The sequence below is a fragment of the Scleropages formosus genome, chromosome 23, assembly GCF_900964775.1.
Source record: "Scleropages formosus chromosome 23, fSclFor1.1, whole genome shotgun sequence".
NCBI classification, from domain to species: Eukaryota; Metazoa; Chordata; class Actinopteri; order Osteoglossiformes; family Osteoglossidae; genus Scleropages; species Scleropages formosus.
Genome location: NC_041828.1, coordinates 11,981,055 through 12,002,659, shown reverse-complemented (window position 1 = coordinate 12,002,659; position 21,605 = coordinate 11,981,055). Strand labels below are relative to the sequence as shown.

At 48.6% G+C, this 21,605-nt stretch overlaps 1 protein-coding gene across 1 annotated transcript in view; it reads left to right on the top strand.

The window, feature by feature from the left end:
- ext1b (exostosin glycosyltransferase 1b) overlaps positions 1–20,494 on the top strand; it is a 76,670-nt gene extending 56,176 nt beyond the window's left edge. Inside the window, exons 2-11 of the mRNA XM_029248113.1 lie at positions 3,625–3,718; positions 6,408–6,515; positions 7,867–7,986; positions 10,021–10,153; positions 10,889–11,007; positions 12,949–13,044; positions 15,270–15,359; positions 19,465–19,625; positions 19,723–19,894; positions 20,043–20,494. Of these exons, the coding sequence (XP_029103946.1) occupies positions 3,625–3,718; positions 6,408–6,515; positions 7,867–7,986; positions 10,021–10,153; positions 10,889–11,007; positions 12,949–13,044; positions 15,270–15,359; positions 19,465–19,625; positions 19,723–19,894; positions 20,043–20,228 (1,279 nt within the window). The 3' untranslated portion in view covers positions 20,229–20,494. The remainder of the gene's footprint in view (positions 1–3,624; positions 3,719–6,407; positions 6,516–7,866; positions 7,987–10,020; positions 10,154–10,888; positions 11,008–12,948; positions 13,045–15,269; positions 15,360–19,464; positions 19,626–19,722; positions 19,895–20,042) is intronic.
- Positions 20,495–21,605: the final 1,111 nt, after the last annotated feature.

Genomic DNA, 21,605 nt, shown 5'->3' with positions numbered 1-21,605 from the left:
GGCATGTTGGATTTGCGCGCTTCATCCTTACCGTGTCGATTCGGTGCAAGTAGCGAAATCGATGGCGCCGCAGCAGGAGTGGCATTCAGACTCGGGTCCTTTATTTGTGACTCTCCGCTACGCCACCTCCTGGACGGGAAATGGTAAAGGGCCCCTCCCCCAGCAGGTGCTCAGCAATACGCTGCTGTTTGGGGTCATTTCCATGATTACACTCATTCGCCCAAGGCTTTCATTTTGACATCTAAAGTGCTTTTACAATACGAGCACTTTTTTTATCTGGAGACACTGGAGGTTCTGACAGATGGATGTGGTTCAGAGGCCCCCCCCCTGAGCTTTGGGTGCGAGTGGCCGAGGTGGCGCGCCTCTTCGTCTCTGGAACTGAAGGGATGCTGTTCACCCACCCACCCCTTTACCTGATTGCTCCTTGAGCGGAGTGAAAACGTGGTGCCGATTCATGGTTCCTCTTGGCTGTCAGAAGCCGGCGTCCTCTTTGTCCCTCTTACTGTCATTTTCCCTGCACTCTGCCTCCACATCGCTCCCTCCGCTCCTCTCCCCCCCATTTATTTCAGGCTGCAGAAATGTCAGGCTAAACATAAAAGATCAGATGAAGGTAGCGGTGGCATGGTGTGCCGTGTGCGATATTTACAGCGGCAACGTGGCGCGATGAATCGGGAAAGAGCCGCATGACATCACGGCAGCCGGCTGGTGGTGCGAGTTGCTCTCCGCTTCCTGAAATGGAAATGAGCCGGCCCACATTGCGCGCCGTGACAAACCGCCGCCGCGGGGCCCGTCGCGCCGGACGCCGCGGTTCCGTTCGCTGCTTTGGATTCCTTTTCACGTAAGCGAGATGGTCGGCCTTTCGGGAGTGCGTTTCTCGTCTGGATTCAGCTTGCCGTTTCACGGGTATTCGGAGCGGCCCTGACAAGCTGTAATTAATGGAATTATTTATATCCGGGCTTGTTAGACAACGGAGCCTGGGGTGGCCAAAAGGCTGTAGTACTGGGCACCCCCCCCCTCCACCCCCGCGGCGGGGTCAGCGCTCGGAGCGGAGCGGGGCAGGGCGCAGGCCCTCGCAGCTGGTTATTTATCACGCTGCGGCCTCCAGATGACAAGGCCCGGCGCAGATGAGGAATTCCAAGCAGCTCCTTAATCCCAGTGCTGACTGGGGAGGGGGGTCATCGGGTTCTTTACGTTTAGGATTTCTGTTACTAGGGAGGTGCTGGACATCTGCCCGCGCTACTCAACGCTTGAGTCACGGCTAAGGGGCGACTGCAGAGGTCGAGGTGGCCTGACGCTTGTGCCGAGACCCAGATGTGGAGAAGTGATAAATCGCACCTGTACGAGCGACGCGGCCGTGGCGTCTTCCGCAGGTCTGCATGGGGAAGCTGGTAGTCCCGTGGTTAGAGCCGCCGCCGCCTTGGGACTTGAATTTTGTGGGTTCGATTCACAGTGCTGCTGCAGTACCCTTGATGAAGGTACGTACCGCGAATTATTGCCGTGGAAGCGACCAGGCTACGTAAATGTTTTTGGGCGTTAGTTACCAGGCGATACAAATCATTGCATGTCATTTAACACATCTCAACGTTCTCAGTCCTGTCTCGTATGGGGGGAAGGATCTCCCTCTCTCACTCAGAACTGCTGAATCCTGCTCAGCGTTCAGGAAGGGTCTCAACTCAACTGAATCCGCAGCGGATAAATGAATTAAGGTTCTGAAGGGTATGTGAATAAAGGTATGTGTGCTGTGAAGAAAAGTGTCAGTTAAACGGGTAAATGTGAGAAGCGCTCTAGGCCCGAGGAGCCCACAACGGCCCGTTTGGGTCGGCGTCAGTCCCGGCGCTGCGGCACACCCGCGAGGGCTTTGGTCCGTCTCACCGCGGCCGCCCCCTGCCGGGGGTCAAGGGTCGCCCAGGGTCGCCTGAGCACCGCGCTGCTGTCCTTCTTTTCCCGGCAGCTGGCAGCCCGGCGCTCGTCTTATCTGTGCAGTGACATTTGTGTGCGAGGTGACGGGCGCACGCGGGCAGAACCCACGGTTCCGATGATGACCTTTGGCTAAGAATCGCTTCTCGTTAGACGTGCTTCTCGCAGAACCTCAACACGCAAAGGTCACGCCGGCTTTCTTTTTTTTGTTTTGTTTCTCGGTGTCACTGAGAATTGTTTGTCAGACACCTTTGGCCGTGTGCACTCCCCCCGTCGACGTGAACGGAACCCATACGTTTGGATCATTGACTTCCCAGTTTTAAGTGAACAGACCTATTTGAATGGAACAACTGGCACGCTTTCGAAGGACTCCAGTCGTCATCCAGACCGTCCTTATCTTTGCTGCAGCGCTTGGAAATGCGCACGTACTCTCCTTGGGGTAAAACTCGGTTTAACTGAAATAAAAATGAAATGCGCCGACTGTCTGCTGACCTGAGAAGGGGACACCTCTGTCAAAGTCCATCCCTGTACCCTGTCTTAGTCACGCTGTTCTGGCGTACGGTCACTTTAGTGTCAGTCAGCCAGGTGGACCTGTGTGTGTGTGTGTGTGTGTGTGTAAGAGAGAGAGAGAATCTGAAGGCCTGTTTAACCTCCGTCCCGCAATTCAAGGGTTATGAAGGAATGACTTTTCTGGTGACTGAATATAATCCTTTTCTATCAGTCCTCACCTCTGATGATGGTTGGTGGTGTTTGTCTCGTGATGATGCAGGGTGACGATGACCTGCACGTTGGCATTTGTCTTTATGTGATGATGGGAGGAGTTTGGCATCTGTGATGGCTTGTGAAAACGGCTGCCGTGCGTTTTTCTCTCTGACGATGACCAAGGTGTGTTTGTACCTCTCCAAGCTGCTCGCTCTCGTGCCTTGAGGAAGGGTCTCGCACCGAGGCCCCGGTCGCTTGCGTCATTCGAGCTGTTGGCAAGGTGTCCCACTGGCCAAAGAAACGTGACTGAGGGCCAGTGGCTCGTGGAGGACTCTGTCCTGGGTTACCCCCCATGGGCATGGGGAACGGTCCCTCTCAGAGGTGGCGCCGCGGTGAACTAGTCCCCGATGGAGGTGTGAGGAGCCTTTTGCTCACTGAGGGTTGGGTGGCGTGTGTCACTGTAGCGTCGTTCGGATCCACTCCGCTGCACGGGCCAGCACGCATCTTGACCACCCGTAGTTCTCCGACTTCTGGATCACAGGTTGTCTGGGGGTCATTGCCTTCCACCTCCGTTTGTAGTGTGTTCACGTGACTCTGTGTATTTCTGGGTAAAGCACGTGTGCATGTGGGTCCCATCTGCACCGGGATGGTCTCAAATCTCTCTTGGCCCGGCGCACGTGCCTCACAGATGAGGCCAGCTCTGAAATGCTAATATTGGTTCAACTGCGAGCCCGTGTGTACCGCTCATGGCGAGCGTGCTGCTTGGGAGGCGGGCGCCTGGCACCTTGTTCCCTTCGCCGGTCTCATCATCCGGCTTTGCGAGCAATAAGACGCACCTCGGTGGAGAGAGGGCGAGCGGCGGGGGGACCGAGAAGAGGGTTGAGCCCGAGCCGTCGGACCGTAGGAAGAGCCGCCGCTCCGCCAAGCGGGAGAAAAGAGCGCTGGTTTTGTGTTGAGAGCTGCTTCAGTGAACTGACCCCACGCGTCCCTTTCCTCACGTCGCAGGTACGACTACCGGGAAATGCTGCACAACTCCACCTTCTGCCTGGTGCCGCGGGGTCGTCGCCTGGGATCTTTCCGCTTCCTGGAGGCCCTGCAGGTAAGAGGAGCCGAACGCGTCCTCGTCCGGTCCCTGCTGCCGGCGTGCGGTACGACCGCGGTGCCAGGTAGGCGGCCGCGTTGCACCCGCTCGCTCTGCGAGACCCCGGCGTCCCCGAGTGCGACACAGCTCTGTACCACTGGTGCGTTTTCGCAACCGCATGGTGTTTGAGAAAGAGAGCTGCAACCCGCTTTGAATTTATTAGCGTGTACGTACACACACGCACGCACACACACACACACAGAGGCTGCTTTTTACAGCCGAGTGAGAAATTTCCAGACACATTTTCCGGCCTATTTATTTCTAATAGCATTTTCTTCACTTATTTATTTTCTTAAATTTCTGTTTATTGTGCACCAAGCACAACCTTTGTTGCTTAGTTGGCAGTAAAATAAGCAAAGAGAACAGGAGTCTGGGGCCACCTTCGTTCAGCTCACTTTTACAGTGTTTGTACCTTATTTCTGAGTGTTGCCCATCAAATGCTACGTGTTTATGTGATGAATCGGTCGACAGTTGGTCTTCATTTGGGGCAGATATTTTTTATTAGCTATTTTAATTTGTTTTAATTTTTATGTAGCTCAGATTTAATTAAAAAATAATATATTTAAGTTTTATTTTTTCCTTCATTGTAGGAATATCTGAGGTTTTTTCGAAACCCTTTTACCACCTTAGTTTGGCAAATGAATCGAGGGATGTCTGTTACGGCTTTCCTAATTGTGACTGAGAAAGTGAATGTCTTTGGAGTTACAAATAGAACAAATAACCCTTTTTACCCTAATTTTCCATGCTCATGAAATGCCTTAAATATTAATTTAGTCGTCTTATATAATCTGAAATGTTCTGCGCACACAACCCACAGAATTCTGCCACTTCTCTCGTTTTTAACTTAAAATTTCTGTTATTTTCTCATCGAACCTGAATTTCACATGGTTTTTTTGTTAGCAAAATATGCTCTTTCCTACAGTAATACCAAGGGGGTCTTCTGTCCAGATTGCTGAAGACAGCACTTTTTTAACATGTTTTCTTGAAAAATAATGAGCAAGTCCCCCTGCAGTAAGAGCGCTGCTCTGACACACACACACACACACACACACACACACACACACACACACACACCTTTCAGCTCGCAGCCTCTCCTTCCACACTGCTGTGCAAGATGTGCGTTTTATACCACTTCCAACAAATAACCCTCAGGATCACGTAAAGAAAGGTTGCTTGCTTTCCTGTGTCTGTTGAAGAAGCGCGCACACACACACACACACACACACACAGAGTGAACATCTACAGTGCCAAGTTTCAGTAGCAACCTGAACCACAGGAGGAGGAAACAAAGAACTGCTTCCACTGATTGTGTGTGTCTGTCTGTCCATCCCCTCCCCTGTCGTGTGAGAACAACACAAAACAGATCTTCCTATGATAACGTTCCAAGTTGGTCTCATGTTGTCGGCGTTGGAGATATTGAGGATTACATCGTGCGGTCCTTCCTCTGGGTTACGTTCCTCTCCCGTCGTACTTGACGCACACCTCTAGTTTCACCGTATTGTCAGGTGAATCCAGCCCACGTGTCTCGGGCACTTTGTGCATCTGGAACCTTCCAGAGCTCATGAACAATAGGTGCTCAAACTTCTGTCAAACCTCTCCCTTCAAAGGTTGGCGTCTTAAAAATCGCTTTGTAAACGATTGGCGTGTGGCGACTTGAATGCCTAGTGGCCTGAGTCACTCGCTCTCCTCTGAATGGATGCAAACTGACATATGTGTCAAAACTGTGTTGTATGGCAGCGTCATTTACTTGATTAATTCCCCCTGATGGGCGTCACAAATGTGTTCGATGACTAACTCAGTCCAGAATAGAAATGTTGCCTTCGCCCTCCCACTGAGGTGTGAGGTGTGACCTATTACACACCTGGCCACCAGCAGAGCTCTCGATGAGATCACACTCTCATTGCGACTCAACTCCATCTTATACACGCACACTTAGTGCAACTTGTGAAGTCACTGCTTAGAAGCTGAGCTTTCAGGGCTCATGGGTGGAAGGTCAATCCTTCTGCCCAGTTTCCACGACGTGAAACAGGCCTCAGGTGAACCTTGGGAAATCCAACAGTGATCCCCGGCGGAGACGCTATGAAGACGAAGACCCACCTGCGGTCTTTTCCAGTCACGCTGTTGCTTTTTAACGTTTGGCGTGTTTGGGCTTGAGGGAGAGAGGCATGTTTGAGTGGAAGCTGTGGTAGGTTAGGGGTGCAGGTCCACAGGCTCATGTGTTGCCTCTCAGGAAGGGCAGCTGGAGCCCCACCCTGGGGGTGATCACAGCCATTGAGGCCCCATCCTTCTGATCTGAAGTGACTCCTGCAGGTATGGTACCTAATCTGAACCTCCTGTGGACCGCAGCCTGTACTCAGTCTCACACGCACAGTCATGCGGACGGGCCTGTAGAACACGCGCTCATCCGCAGCCGTGCGCAGGCAACGGAGAGTCGTCCTCGGAGAGGAAAAGCTCAGGATCACAGCACACCGCCAAAGTCAGCAGCAAACGTACCCCTGGAGGAAAGATGCAGCTCCACACTGCATTCCGCTCCTCGGTCCTCGATCTCCCGCCTGCTGGGACGCTGCTCCACCTTCACGCCGTCTACCTTCGCAGTTGTGCCAGGTACCTGACGCGTGTGTCTTTTTGCGTCTGTCTTCTCTCCCAGGCCGCCTGCGTGCCCGTGATGCTGAGCAACGGCTGGGAGCTCCCCTTCTCTGAGGTCATCAACTGGAACACGGCGGCGGTCATCGGGGACGAGCGCCTGCTGCTGCAGGTACGCGGGGACAGGACAGGGCTTGCTCTCTCTCTGTGCGGGTCCCTCGAACCCTCTCCTCCACACCGCCAGAGCTCACGTGAACCTTCCCTACAAGTGTGCGATGGTTCGCTGCTGCTGCTTCTCATTGCCATGATCATCATAATACTGACAGCATTTTAATAAATTGACCTCATAATGATGGTTATGTTAAATTGTTTTTACTGTTGTTATTGTGGCAAATAAAGGCCGTCTCTAAGCTGCAGAGGCGGTCTCTGAGGGCATTGTGGGAGGTGGCTCTAGATCACCCCCCCCAATGCCTCTGGCAAAGTGCCCTGTCACCCCTTCTGGGAAACGGAGTGTTGTGTTTCGGTCTCCGCTTTCCCGTCTGAATGAGCGTGTGGATGTTTTAATAAGCTCAGCCGGCAGGACCGACTCCTGAAAAACGGCACCGGGGCTGTGCGCTGGCAGCCTTCCTGCTGAGGGGAACAACCGCTTCCTCCTCTAAAAATAAACCGCGGTCCACCTTTCGCGGCCTGAGGGATCTGGACCGGGCCGACGGTGCCGCTTCTGTTCTCCCGCTCAGGAGGAGACAATGAAGAACAGTCCTGCCAAGAGCCCGACCTCTTAGTCACATCCGCCCCGGTACCTGAGGGAACGTGAGGGTTATATAAAACACAAAAGACGCACACGACAGCATACACAATAGAGTGCTGTTTATTCCGCTGACCGCTACTCCAACCCGTCGCCGAGTCGCACCCTCTCCGTTTTGGGGACCCACCGATTCGGCGTCAGAAGTTGCGTGCAAGAAGGTGTCGACCAGAGGATTTGAGCGCAGTGCTGGGAAGCGGGCCTGACCGCAGTCAGCTGTGCGCGCTGCGTGACTCCTGTAACCCTAGCAGCGTACAGCGGGATTAGAAACATCGTCTAGTGCCATCCCCTTTCGTGCTTCCTAAGACAACGCAGTAAGCGCACCGCGCTCTGATAGAGCTAATGCCGAAACGCACGCAGTCCGTATGGAAAGTGTAGGCAGTCGCTTTAACAAGGTGAAAGAATTCTACATCACCTCTGCTGTCAAATCTTATTATTGCTGACTAGTTGTAATTACTACTGCTCTTCAGCCTAATTTTACACATTTACAAATAGAGTACAGTTTGACTTATAAACGGTCACGTTTGAAAGCTGAGAACTTGCCATGTAGAGTCAGCGTAGTCACCGCGAGTAGCGCTGTCGGCTGGTCCCCGGTTCAGCGGTACCGCCTACGCAACCGAATCCCACGTGTCCTTTGTTGACCGCTGAGTTTCTGACGGCTGGCGACTGTGTCTGGGATTCAGTGGGCGGCTCGATTATCACTCCTCTCTTGTCCTCCCAGATCCCATCCACGGTGCGCTCCATTCATCAGGACAAAATCTTAGCACTTAGACAGCAAACGCAGTTCCTGTGGGAGGCCTACTTTTCCTCTGTGGAGAAGATTGTATTGACTACCCTCGAGGTGAGTGATCGTCTTGGCACGCGCTGCTTTTTTCGGCAGCATCTAAATCAGGTCCTCCAAATGGCCCGTCCGTTTTCCCTGCCCTTAAATAATGGATGACCTTTGATCATTTCAGGGAATGGCGGCATTTGATTCTCTGGAATGTGCGAATTAGAAGCGTGGTGGTGTGCGCCTTACAACAGGTCAAACATTTCCGCTTAGCGTGGAGGAGCCGTAAATTCCTCCGCGTTTGTGAATGAGCGGCGCCGCGGGCCCGGGTCCGGTTACCGGGGGCCGAGGCGGGGAAGGGGCCGAAGGTCTGCCCGGAGGTTCTGATTTACGGCTACGCGGGGCCGCGCTGTGAGGGCGTAACGTGATACTCGCGTTGTCCCCGCGCCTCCGGATGGTTATCGCAGCCGGGGCAGGTGTCCGTATCGGGTTGAGCAAAGGAATCTTAATTAGAAACCAGACTGCTGCTGCCGCAAACACACCTGAGGGGCCTCTTAAACACCCAGGCGGAGCCGCAGCCGGGGGGAGCGTGGCCACGTTTGCCGCGTCGGCTTTTTAATGAACTTTTAAACTTTGAACTCAAGTTTCTTCTACCCCATCAGCACAAAGAGGTCCGCCGCACCGGTCCCTGCGTGAGTCAGAACGGCGGGTGCGTTGATTAAAATCAGCACTGCGCTTCTATTGCGACCAAATTAAAAACAGATCGTTGCTCGGCTTCGCTTTGCGTTTCAAAGCGAATTCATATAAATTATTAACCGTTGTTTAAGTTTTGAAGCTGTGCTGTATTAAGACATTTGTTTTAAATTGGGTAATTTATTGCTTAGTTTGGTTCTTTCTTTGCTAATTGGCATTGTTTCCAGAAAAGCTCTTAAGAGGCTGTCTTTTGATTTGCCACCACAAGTGGAATTACTCAGGGCCCCAGTCGGCTTTTCTGTGATTTGTTTGTAGAGCAGCGATTTTATTTATATATTTTTTTTTCTCCGAACGCACAGTGGAGGGACCGCCACCGACCCGATCGCCGCGGGGCCTTACCCTGGCCCTGCTGAGTCACGTGCCCCGGCAAATGGCTGTGCCACACCACCTCGTTCACACTTGCGTTTCTGGAAGTGTTACCAGAGGAAGGGAGGGGGAAAGAAACCCCGCAGCGGTAAACAAACAAACCGAAGTCACTTCCCTGTAGACAGGGCTGCTCTAACATATGTAAATGATGTCACCTCCATAGCCTCATGTTTTATTCATGAAGTGCTCTCGTGCATTTCATTACGAATGATGGCGGATATGGAGATGTCTCTCTAAGCAGATGTAATCTTCTCAATCTCAGGCAGCGCGAGTGGCAACGATACGTTGCGCTGGTGTCGTCTCCTACCTGTTCATTTGCCAGGGTTCCTGCGGCCGGCCGTCAGGTCCTCGGCAGCCCGCGATCGCTGTAATGCGACGCGTTTCACTAATCGGAGCACTTCGGGAAGGACGAGCTGGCTCCTCCCCCCTCTTTTACACCTGCTTCAGTGATGTTGATGGTTTGGGCTCCAAATTGAATGCTTCATCATGTAGCCTTCCAGTCGGCAGGCAAGAAACCCTTTAGTGAGGAAAGAAAAATAGCCCTTCGCCTCGGTCTTGAGATTACATTTTTTTTTTTTTTTTGAAGGTGGAAAGCACTTTTTATTAAGGGCAGAAAGGATTGCGAGTTAATCTGCTGAGCTGAAGAAGGCGCTTATTGACTGCCCCGAGGCCTGAAAGGAAACCTGTGAACTGGGACATTGCTGTCTGCGGTGCTCTGGGCACATTTTTTAACAAAACGTTCCTAAAGGTGCTGGGAAAACCTTCAAACGTTCATCCAACAGCATCTGAGCACAACAAACTCTCCAGCTTGGGCTTTTTGTGATCACTTGCCAAGCTGACAATATGTTCACCATCTCGCATATTAAGAAAAAAAAAAACCGAAAGAAAAGGAAATCCTGCAACAGTCCAGTGGCTTACAAAGGCAAGCTGCCTTTTTTAACTGCTGGCTTTGAGATGCTGACTGACGCCAGCCTCTTACCCTGACAGATTATCCAGGACAGGGTGTTCCAGCACACGTCCCGCAGCAGCCTCATGTGGAACAGCCACCCCGGGGGTCTCTTCGCCATGCCTCAGTACTCCGTCTACCTGGGTGACTTCCCCTTCTACTACGCCCAGCTGGGTAAGCATGGCAAGATTGCCCGCCTAGGCAATGAAAGCTTTAGTTTCAGTGTTTAGCCTTTGGCGTTGGTTGAGGTGTAGGTACCCTAAACCGAGAGCTGTAAAAGGAAAGGTTTGCATATTCCCTGTCAAGGTAATCGTTAAATGTGTAAGTGCTCTTCAGCCACATCTTAAAACTGATGGTAGCAGGTGTTGTAGTGATTAGAGCCATCACCTTGGGCTTGAGGACCTGGATTCACGTTGTCCTGATGTCCCTTGATCATAGTACTTACCCCGAATTTCTCCAGTGAAAATTAGGCAGCTGTATAAATGTGCAAATTTATAAGCGGCTTAGTATATGAGAAAGAAGAGTCTGCTAAATAATGACTAATAATAGTGTTCAGCAGGTGACCTGTGACACATAATCTGTAAATGTTGGACATCCTTTTGTGAATAAAAAGCCAGGTAGTCATTCGGCGACTTGCGGAAAAATGACTACTTCATTGGTGTCATGGGAGGCATCAGTTACAGGATAGTTAGAAGAGTGCTCTAATTTTGACCATCTGAAGACCACACAAACACCTGAGTCAAACAGGGCACTGCAATGAGCTCTTTAATACAAGCATAACCAGAGGGTATCCCGTGGAAGTGAGGGATGAGTAGGTGGGTGTGTTAAATGTTATCGATTCTGACACTGAAAGCGACTCCACACTGAGAGTTTTTGAGCAAAGCGTGTTGTATTGGGCCATTTTCCCAGGTGTCAAGCCGTACCCCAAGTTCACGGCAGTCATCCACGCCGTGACCCCTCTGGTTTCGCAGTCCCAGCCTATTCTCAAGCTCTTGACAGCTGTTGCTAAATCTCATCACTGTGCCCAGGTAAGATCAGTGCTGTGTTTGTGTGTGTATGAGATTGAGAGAGAGAGAGATATCAGTTGGGCAGTGGGAAGCCTTGTGCAAAATGAGACATGTGGCAAAGGGAGGTGGAGGGTTTCTAAATAGGAGTGCTTAGAAACCTCAAATGAAACATCAGACAGGATGTCAGGTTCTGTCACTGAAGTCCCGTCAAGAGTTGTCTCCTTTTGAAAAGAAACGTAAAAGGCTTTTTTAAAGAAACCTATTGAATGCGTGGACAATGGGAACCAGAAAAGGCTTGTGAAGGCAGCCCATATGTAAGAAGGTCAGCTCCTTCAAAGACTGTGCCGATACGACACTTACTGTTTTCGTGTTCTGCTTTTAATTATGTAGAACTGTGTTTAAAGCTGTCAGCTGTCAACCCACAGGCCGTATCGATGAAGTCGGTTGGAGACTAAAGATGTACGCAATTGCCTGTGTGTTAGCGCTTAAATGAGTCTGGGACGGGTAAACATTGTGATGTTTAAAGACTGAGGATTGACAGCTAATGCTTGAGTGGCTCCAATAAATAGCATGGAGACATGTCTGATGGAGAAGCGAGTATTATGGGCTCCAGTTAAATTCCACACCATTCTGTCAAACAGGAAGGGCTCTAAAAAAAAAAAAAAAAAAAAAATCAAATAGGGAAACATGGCAGCGAAGGATGAATAAAAGAACGGTCAGCTCTAGATGCTCGTCCCGCTTTCCCGTCCACGTCTCTGCAACGAAACGCAGCGACCGCTCTTCAGGCTTCTTTATTGCCAAAGGAAACATTACAGCACAGACAAAAGCTGAAAGAGGTGGCCAGAGTAGCTAAAAGCAGGGAGAGCAGGCATCTGACCAACGTGTGCACTTGGAGTAACTCCATAGACAGTATTGACAGCAGCACCGTTTCAGCTCTGAGGCTGGCCTTACGTTGAAGTCCGAAATCAAGCCTGCAAAAATGTCCCCAACTTTGATTCTCCCTTCGCCTCAAAAATCTCACGTGTAACGGACATGGGGCCTTAAAGGCTCTGTGGACCGGGCCCTTTTTCTCCAGCTTCAGTTGAGCCTTAAGTGGACACCTAAGAGTTCCTCGGACAAAGGTGTCGGCCCAATAAAGAACGATAATGATGATTTGCGAAGGGGCAGCTTGATGGTGCTGCAGCCCTCCTGCAGTGTTTGCACATCCTTCCCTGTGTTCATGTGATTTTTCTTCAGGTGTTCCTGTCTTCCCCACAGTCAAAAGGCGTGTGTTTCAAGTGAAATGGTAACTCTAAATTGCCAGCTGTGTGTGTGTGTGTGTGTGTGTGTGTGCGTGTGAGGGATTGCCCTGCAAACTACTGGTGTTTCATCCAACATGTACCCTGCCTCATACCCTATGCTTCTAGGATAGGCTCTGGATTACCATAACCCTGCATTATGGATGGAAGGATGGATGGATAATAGTATGTCTGTCAGATATCCATCAACATCCATCAGTCGGCTGCAGTATCTTTTACTGTGCTTGTGGGTACAATCAGTGCAGTCAGCGAAAGGTTACATTACGGTATCTAACGGTGCTTTCATCATTATCAAAATGAAGAGGTTAAAGGCTCGACTTTAATAAGCAATTAACTTCTATTAGCTTTTATGATCATGTTTAGTTGGTGATGGTGAATTTGTCTGATTTAATCATACCCGTATTACCATAATTTTGAATTTTGAAATAAAAATGCGTTGGTGTTTATATTCAAATTGGCAGCGCTCATTGTTTGACCTCTGGCCTGTGCCTTTTAACATTTTATTATGGTTATAACTATTTTCAAACGCTGTCAGCTCTTGTAATGAATGTGGAAGGTGTGTGAACAGTGTAGTATTTTACACAAGGGCTCTCAGGGTTTTGTGTGTGTGTGTGTGTGTGTGTGTGTGTGTGTTTCCAAGTCTGACTGTCTTCCTCTCCCTCAGATCATCATCCTGTGGAATTGTGACAAGCCCCTCCCTGCCAAGCACCGCTGGCCTGCCACCTCAGTGCCCGTCATTGTCATTGAAGGGGAGAACAAGGTTAGTTCGCATTGCTGCGAAACCGGAGGCTTTTTTCTGGAGTCACCAGTACCACGTTCTGCCCTGTTGAAGTACATTGTGTCGAGCGGGGGGGGTTAGTCTATTGTTCCTCGGAGCTCTCCGTCACTCGGACGGCAGTGGTTTGTGCCAGCGCTTGTGTTTTGCTCCATTCTCCGGCCCACAGCCCTGAGTGTTTATCTTGTGGTGTGAGAGTCTTGCTCCGACTATGTGGTGCTGGGCTTGCTGACCAGCCTGGGGTTTTTCCAATTACGGCTTCTCCGAGTTCGTCTGCTCCTCTGGCGTTTAGGTTGGCAGCCTACATATGTTCTGAGCTGCACGCGCCGCCATTCTGATCCACTCTGTTGTGTGCTGGATTCCACAGAAAAAGAACCCCTGCAAACCAATCTTGTGAGGGTGGGAATGGTTCCCAGTTTGTAAAAGTTACAGCTCATGCACGCGGAGCGTACGTTCCTTCGGTCACGGAATCCCACCACTCACTATTCCAGATACATAGCACGACTTGACCCCAGGTCTGTGTCTCACCTCTTACTTTACAAACGATCTGTGATGTAATGGGAGAAAAGCCACCTCTTATTCAAAGGAAGTGTGTGCGGAGGAAAAAAGTAGGGGAAGGGTCTCTGTCCAGGCTCGGTCCCACCTGGTGTGTTATATTGAGAAATTGCCGGAATGCTGTGACTTAGATCTCTAACTGTGGTGGTTTATTTTTTTTTTATTTTTATAACAGCATTGAGTTGCATTTATTTATTTAGCAGACGCTTTTCTCCAAAGCGATTTACTTGTCACAGTTGAAAGGCTTTCTCATGAATTCTTCACTCTTAATACCTTTTGGTGTTCCCACCTGCTTTATGCAAATATTCATGAATTATGGATGGCCGCTCATTCCGTGGACAGACATGTTGGGTTCTGCACGATTCTTGCATCACCTTACCACACCGTGTTTCAGCATTTCTTTCCTGCAGGGGGTAGGGGATGTCATGCAGGCCATCTCTGTTGTAGCTCTGGGGATTTGTGGTGTCAGAAGGGGGATCTCTTGTCCCAAAGGTTTTTCTGTACTGCTCTCTGCTGAGCTGCCTCCAGCAGGAGTTGCCAGCCTCCCTCAGATCAACATAAGTCACATGACTTGTGGGGGGAAATGGAGTAACGTTTCTGGTCTTTTCCTTTTCTCCACAGGTTGTTCTTCCTGTTGCCACATTGCTAGAATTGCGAGGGAGAGTCGGTGTTGAGCACACAGATTTCTTACCTGAAGCTTTGCTAGTTAGTCAAGGACACTGCTCACATAGTCAGCTTCCAGTGTTCCGTTATACAGCTGTTTAAATTGATAAAACTGAACGTTTGCTTGGAAAAAAGGAGGAGCAAGAGAAAGAGCAGCAGCAACTGAGGGTGCTCATGGAGACTAGTGGTGCTTCCCATCATGTCCCTTTCTCTGAACTCTCCAGGCCACAACTCAGGAGCTTACGCTTGTTCGTTGTTCTTAGCATTGATTTTCCCGAACAAGGAAAAAAGATCAAATAAACCCTGACCACTTGGGTATGTTTTTTTTTTGACATTTTAAATGCCAGTTTTATGCCACATTGTTTATATAACTGGAATCCTTAAAAAGAGCGAAATACTGGAAATAGGTTGACCTTCACAGCTGAGCATCTCCCTGTGGAAGGTGCTGGGGAAGCCGGGTGCGTGTGTGTTTGCGTAGGAGTTCCTGTTATCTCCTTGAGGATATAAAGCGAAGATAAGTGCACTTTTCATGCAGAAAGCTTGTTGATATTCCTCTGCATATCAATAAGCTGATGTTCTGCCCTGCCAGCATCATGCCATGTTCAGCGCTGCAGAAATGGAACATTTGCCATCTTGTCCCCCTTATTTCAGCAGTCAGATCTCCCACTTCATCAGATACTGCTGTCGATATTGGGTGCGGCTGTGTTTTTTGCCTTGGTTTGAACACGGAATGAACTGAATATTTGTGAACTTAGTGTGATACTGAACATCATGGTGGTTCATCGCATCATGGCTTTTTGTCTTTGTCTAATGCAGCGAGGCTTACCCGAGCACTGTTAAAGAAATGAGTGTCAGTGTTTCATTGTAATAAACAGAAATTCAAAAAAAAGAAATCCATTTTGCTTTTTAAAAGAAAAACGAGAAAATTGTTCAATGAATATACGTGTTTTCTTGCCGTTTAAGGACAGAGTTCTCTGTGCTGCCCTTTGTAGGTGATGAGCAGCCGCTTCCAGCCCTATGAGACCATCACCACGGACGCTGTCCTGAGTCTGGACGAGGACACGGTGCTCTCCACCACTGAGGTGACTGCCAGCAGAACTCAACATGTTCCCCTGTGTGATGGTGACAGGCCAGTGCATGTGCTCATAGTGCAGCATGCCTCTGTCCAAGACCAGAGGACTGTATCCGCTTCTTTTCTTTCCTCGGGCTTAATTACGTTTCATTTTACAACTTCATCATGTGTACCTCTATCTTTGCAGATTAATTTCTACAAAAACAGTGGTGATATATTCAGGGAACAAATAGGCTTTGCATTTCAAACACCTTTTATCATTTAAAAGAAAATATATAAATTATTCAATTATGAGATTGAAAGCATCATTTCTCTTCATCTGAGTGTTTAGCTGTGTATGTTGATGTCTATGAAGTGGTGGGGCTTTGTCGTGCCGTGTTGTTAAAAATCAAAATAGGTTGTGTGTGTGTGTGTGTGTGTGTGTGTGTGTGTGTGTGTGTGTGTGTGTGTGTGTGTGTGTGTCAGCTGAGCATCCCTCCCCCCCCCTCCCCCCAAGTGCCCATGCTAATCCGAGTGAGGATATAGAGAAGAATTGTTATATTTTTGGAGCTGCAGGACTTAGTGAGGCTCACGGAGAGAACCTGCACTTGTTCATCCATCTCAGTTTCATCCGTGGTGGTGTTCAGTGTGTCGAGAGGGAGCTTCCACTGCTCAGTTAGACTCATCTGAGCGTAGGAATTTTTCCCAGATATCTCGGTGCTCATGATTAAAGGCTCTTCTCACTGAGCTCTCCTGGATTCCACATTCCAAAAGCCTTTTTTTTTTTTTTTTTCTTTATTGATTTTTCTGTCACACACACACACACTGGCACACTCGCTCCCGTTCAGGGACACACCTTGGTGGGCACGCTTAGCCATATCTGCACACATGCTTATGGCCCCTTCGCACCTCTGGATAGCGAGGGATCCGTGAAACACCTGTGGAATGAAGGAGTTGTTACCTTCACGCGTGTACCCAGGTAAAGGGTAAGCAAACTCGTGCCTGTGCGTCCGGGCACACTGGGTGGAGAACGCATCAGCTGCTGCTCACAGACCACCGGTGGTGAGCCGTAGGTTGTGGTGGACCCAGCAGCCAAATTTCCACCCAGGAGGAGAGCAAGTGGCCCCCAGGGACCTGCCAGGAACCGGTAGATTGATCTTCACACTCAGTTGAGCCACTTCTGGAATGATGAAATGGGGTGAAACTTTGGGGAGGGACAAAAAAAACACTTTCAGGTTATTTCTTTAAAGCTCTGTTCCCTTCTGAGGGTTGAATTCCTCTTAATTTGACTTGGCCAGCTGCAGTATATATTGGGGTGTTAATTAATTGGCTATTGAATTAACTTTCGGGAGAATTATTTTTCTGTTTCTTCAGATGGGCAGTTTCTTGTGAAAATCTGATGATGTGTTACTGGTCGGGACTCATTCACTGTTTGGGGCTGGCAGTTGTGGTCCACTGTATGGACTCTTGTCAGCCTAGGGCCGTGCGCTCGGTTTCTGGTGGCCCGTTGTCTCAGGGTTCGAATGGACAACAAAGGTCCAGGCATACTGTAAAACATCACAATTTCTTAGCATCACAGTGCTCAGTATTAAAAGGATGAATTAATAATACTGTTATTAAAGTCAGCCAGTCAGAATCAAAGCTGTATTTTTCTTTATCAAGTCTTTAAAGGATCCTTTATAAATCTGGAGTCTGTTCATTTTTTGAGCTTGTTAAAGAATACATATTAATCACATACTACTTTCATTTGCATGATTACTATGTTTAAAAATTGGAAATGCCTTTGGTTTGACGAAATGTGCAGGATATAAGGAGAGTTTTGTAATACATGCAGAAGAGAACAAATTGGCTCATTTCAGTGTGAGCTCATTTCACAGTGTCTTTTTCAAAAGATGTAACTAATAAGGTATCTAGAAAATGAAGCTTATTTCAATATTAAGAAGAAATTTTAATTTAAAATTGCTTGTTACGGTACCGATGGAGGTGGGAGCCATTGGACAGGTAGTATAGCGGTTCAGGGTGTAGACTTCGAGTAATTGCTCAGTCTAGTTCAAATTCCGTCATCTCCACTGTTTTACCATTGGAAACGGGTGTTACCTTGGTTGCCCAATTGAAATATTAGCATATGTAAACGGCACAAACTGTGGATTAAGCACTGGCTAAACAAGAAATACTAACAGGATAATATACTGTACCCGGTTAGTTTAACTGGCTGAAGTGGCATGTGAAAGGCACAAAAAGAGGGGATTACAGTGGTAGCACAGGTACCATACGTATTGTGTCCTGTCTGCTGAAAGGCTTCTCTTGTTCAGACATCGTTTCTTTCATCCATTTTGCACATGGTTTGAAGGCTCATCCGTTTGAGGCTCAAGCGGTTTGACCGCAGGAGGTGGCGGGACTTGGGAGCGGCTCACGGCCACACGACTCACCCTCTGGGTCTGTGTCCGGTTCACGAGTTCAGCAGCAGCCGCACTCCACAAACCATGGCGTAACCGTTGGCAACCGGCCCCCTGCCCCAACTCATCTGGTATGGCAGCGACCGGCGGGTGGGATACCGCCTCGATTTCCGCTCGCCTGCCGGCTCCTCTTGATTGCACAATTCGGCCATCCTGTTCCAGACGTCCGCCTTGACCCGGCGTTCACCGCCGACTGAGAGCCCAGCGGTTCAGCAAAGCCTGTGACCTTGTGACAGCATGTCGGACACGTTGGCCGACAGTCACCTGACACATCCTGTTCACACCCCTGTAGCTGTCAGACTCACCTTCACGCATCCGTCACGATGAACAGTAAAAGTGTTTGTTGTCTGTTTAGACTCCCAACATAGCTTTACTATTGTTGTGACAAAGGATTTAAATATTAGTGGTGGCCAAGGCTGATGTTTTGTGGGCTTAGAAACGGTGCCATGGTGGTTTGATGACGGATTCAATGAAAACGGAGACGAGGTGCACCGAGCGAGTCGGCCCCTAACCCGTCGGTCCTATGAGTAAGAGAGTGACAATGCCTCCCCGCTGCTGCTCTCCGCAGATAAGCGAGAGGGGGCCGTTGCGCAGCTGGCCTGCCCTACACACGTCCTTGTAGAGGCTCTGTGGTGGGGAGAAAACACTTCATGGATTTGGGCTCCTCTGAAAGTGTTTTTTTTCTTTTTTAAACCATGATTTAAGAGCTGGTTCTCGATGGGCTCCCTTGACAGATCAAATTCCCTCTCCTTTTTGGTATAACACTCTAAGTGAGACAAACAGCTCTGATTGCACACATTCTGCAGATCGCACACATTCTGCAGATCACACGCACAGTCTGAAACCACTTGTTCCAAGCGGGGGTTGTGGCAAACCGGAGCCTAACCCAGCAACACAGGGAGCAAGGTTGGAGGGGGAGGGGACACACCCAGGGCAGAATGCCAGTCTGTCACAAGGCACCCCAAGCAGGACTCGAACCCCAGACCCATCAGAGAGCAGGCATAGGCCAAACCCGCTGTGCCACCACACCCCCTTCCTGCAGATCATCCCTAATCAAATGACTTCAGAAGTCACCAGAATTGTAGTTAGTTTAAACTTCTGGTATATTCGCCCTATTCTGGGCCCAAAGTATAAGATTGTTTGTACACCAGTTTCCCAGCGTAGGAACACAGCTGGAAAGAGAGGCTTGGTTTTAACTGGGATTTTAAGTTTTTAAAGTCAGTCAATAAAAGGTTAATAAAGACATCACTTAATTTATTCAAAGGTTAAGTTCTGTATGAACCTAGGAAATTGTTAGAATCGGGAGAAAATGCTTTTTAACTAACCATAATATTAACCAATTAATTTCAAAGTGCACTGAGACAAACTGGAAAATGACTAAACATTCTCCACAAATCATTTAATTTGGACTGTTGTTGACTCGCTAGTTTATCTTAAAAACACATGTAACATTCATCTTGTTACTGATGACCACCACTCAGGAATATCTGATAGAAGCTATAAACAGCATGGAAAGGAGTTGAATTAAGGTGGCCCCACACTTCTGTTCTGTTTAGGAAATGGATAAATATACTGGAACATGTTAGTATCCTGAAAAATGCAAAACCATTTATAATAGATCGAGTCATTTTTAGTGCTTTACCACTAATACACTTTTTTTGGTTGTTTTTTCTTTGCCAGGTGGATTTTGCCTTCACTGTTTGGCAGAGCTTTCCAGAGAGGATAGTGGGATACCCAGCACGGAGTCACTTCTGGGACAGCAACAAAGAGCGCTGGGGCTACACCTCCAAGTGGACCAATGACTACTCCATGGTGCTAACTGGAGCTGCTATTTACCACAGGTGGGCGAATGATGCCACGTTCATGAACGGAGGGTTTGTTGCTGTCGTGAACCAGCGCACGAGCTGCCCTCTCTGACCCCGGCTTCCTTCTGCACAGATATTACCACTACTTGTATACCAATTACCTGCCAGCCAGCCTGAAGAATATGGTGGACCAGCTGGCCAACTGCGAGGACATCCTCATGAACTTCCTGGTGTCTGCTGTCACCAAGTTGCCCCCCATTAAGGTCACGCAGAAGAAACAGTACAAGGAGACTATGATGGGACAGGTATGTGCTTCTGATAACAAATAGCACATATAATGTAATGCATTATTATTTATGGTAAACTGAATGACGATAAAGTGTTTAATGAAAAGTTTTAATCATAAATCGTTTCCATTCTCAGCTTTAATTCACCCTTGCTTCATCCCCGCAGTCCTCCAGGGCCTCGCGCTGGGCCGACCCGGACCACTTTGCTCAGCGCCAGACCTGTATGAACAAATTTGCCAGCTGGTTTGGCACCATGCCTCTGGTCCACTCACAGATGAGATTGGACCCAGTTCTGTTCAAGGACCAGGTCTCCATCCTGCGCAAGAAGTACAGGGACATCGAGAGGCTTTAGCAGGCCTGGCACCCTCGCCTCCGAGCTCCACGGGGAGCGCCCCGGCTGACCAAGGGGCGGAGCAGGGCAGGGCAGGGCAGAAGGGGGTTCCCACGGCTTGGTCTTCCATGCGCAGCGCACCCCTGCCCCCCGCACAGGGCTTCGGCCCGCCCCGTCAACACGTTGCCAATGATGATGACCGCAGGAGCTGGGACGCCTCGGCAGAAGCTCACGCGCTGCAGCAGTCTTGCGCCCACACACACCCACACTACTGACAAAAAAAAAAAGAAAAAAAAAAACATTTTTTGGAGAGCATATATTTTGTAATGAATAGCACCGATGGACGACGGACCCTTGTTCTCTGACAGCCCCTTTTATTGTAACAAAACAGGTTTTCCTCATGTTTTCCAGATTTTTTTTTTTTTTTTTTTTTTTACTCTGATTGTTTAAGCATTTATTTTATAATTTGCCCCCTTCCCTGGTCTTTTGATAAACATGATACCTGTTGAAAGCCCCTGGCTCTTGCCCTTCCAGAGAAGCAGAGATGGTCAGTTTGATTTTCAGAGCTCACTGTGCCTAAGACTACAGTATTGGGGGTTGAATCGTGTGTGTGACACTTTGTATTTGGCAGTTGTAAAATCTGAGATTTTCTTTGATAAATCTGAGGCAGTTACAAAACTAAAATTTCTTGACACATTCTTCAGAGGCATTTGAATATTTCTTTTGTCATTTTTCTTAAAAAAAATTGTTTTTCATAATTAAAAAGAAATGTACTCATTTTAGTAGATGAACAAAGCGGTTTTGTTTAGTTAAATATATTTGACATTTTTCCCAATCTATTAGTTCTTTTTAAATTACAGTCCAGTTATCTATGGTAACTGAAAGCGCATTAATTGAATCGCATAGCCACTAACTCATAAGACGTTCTCAAGTTTAGTCCCAATGCATTTGTCGTCATCCGGGGGTCCCGAAAAACTAACTTGCAGGAGATCGGTTAAATGGAATGTTCTACCGCCTTAAGACCAAACATCAACATTCTGTAGAGACAATGTACTTCTATGTGAAAATCAATTGCTGGAATGCACTACATTAGAAGGTTTGAACATCATTGACATACATATCTTACATTTCTTTTATGTGCAATCCTGTGGTCTAAAAATGTCTTTTTTTTTTTTTTTTTTTTTTTTAACTGGAATGGACGGCTGGAAGTGATTGCAACCACAGCTTATCATTGTCCTGGAGTTTTAGAAAAAACAAAACCATAGTCTCCAGTTCCCATTTAATGGTATCTGTGCTTTGCAGTGAGTGTAGGAGAGGGAGAGGGGGCTGCTGCTCTAAAGAGACTAATGGTAGATGGAAGAGCTGAGAGAGCAGACCGTCTACCTGCACGGGGGGGGG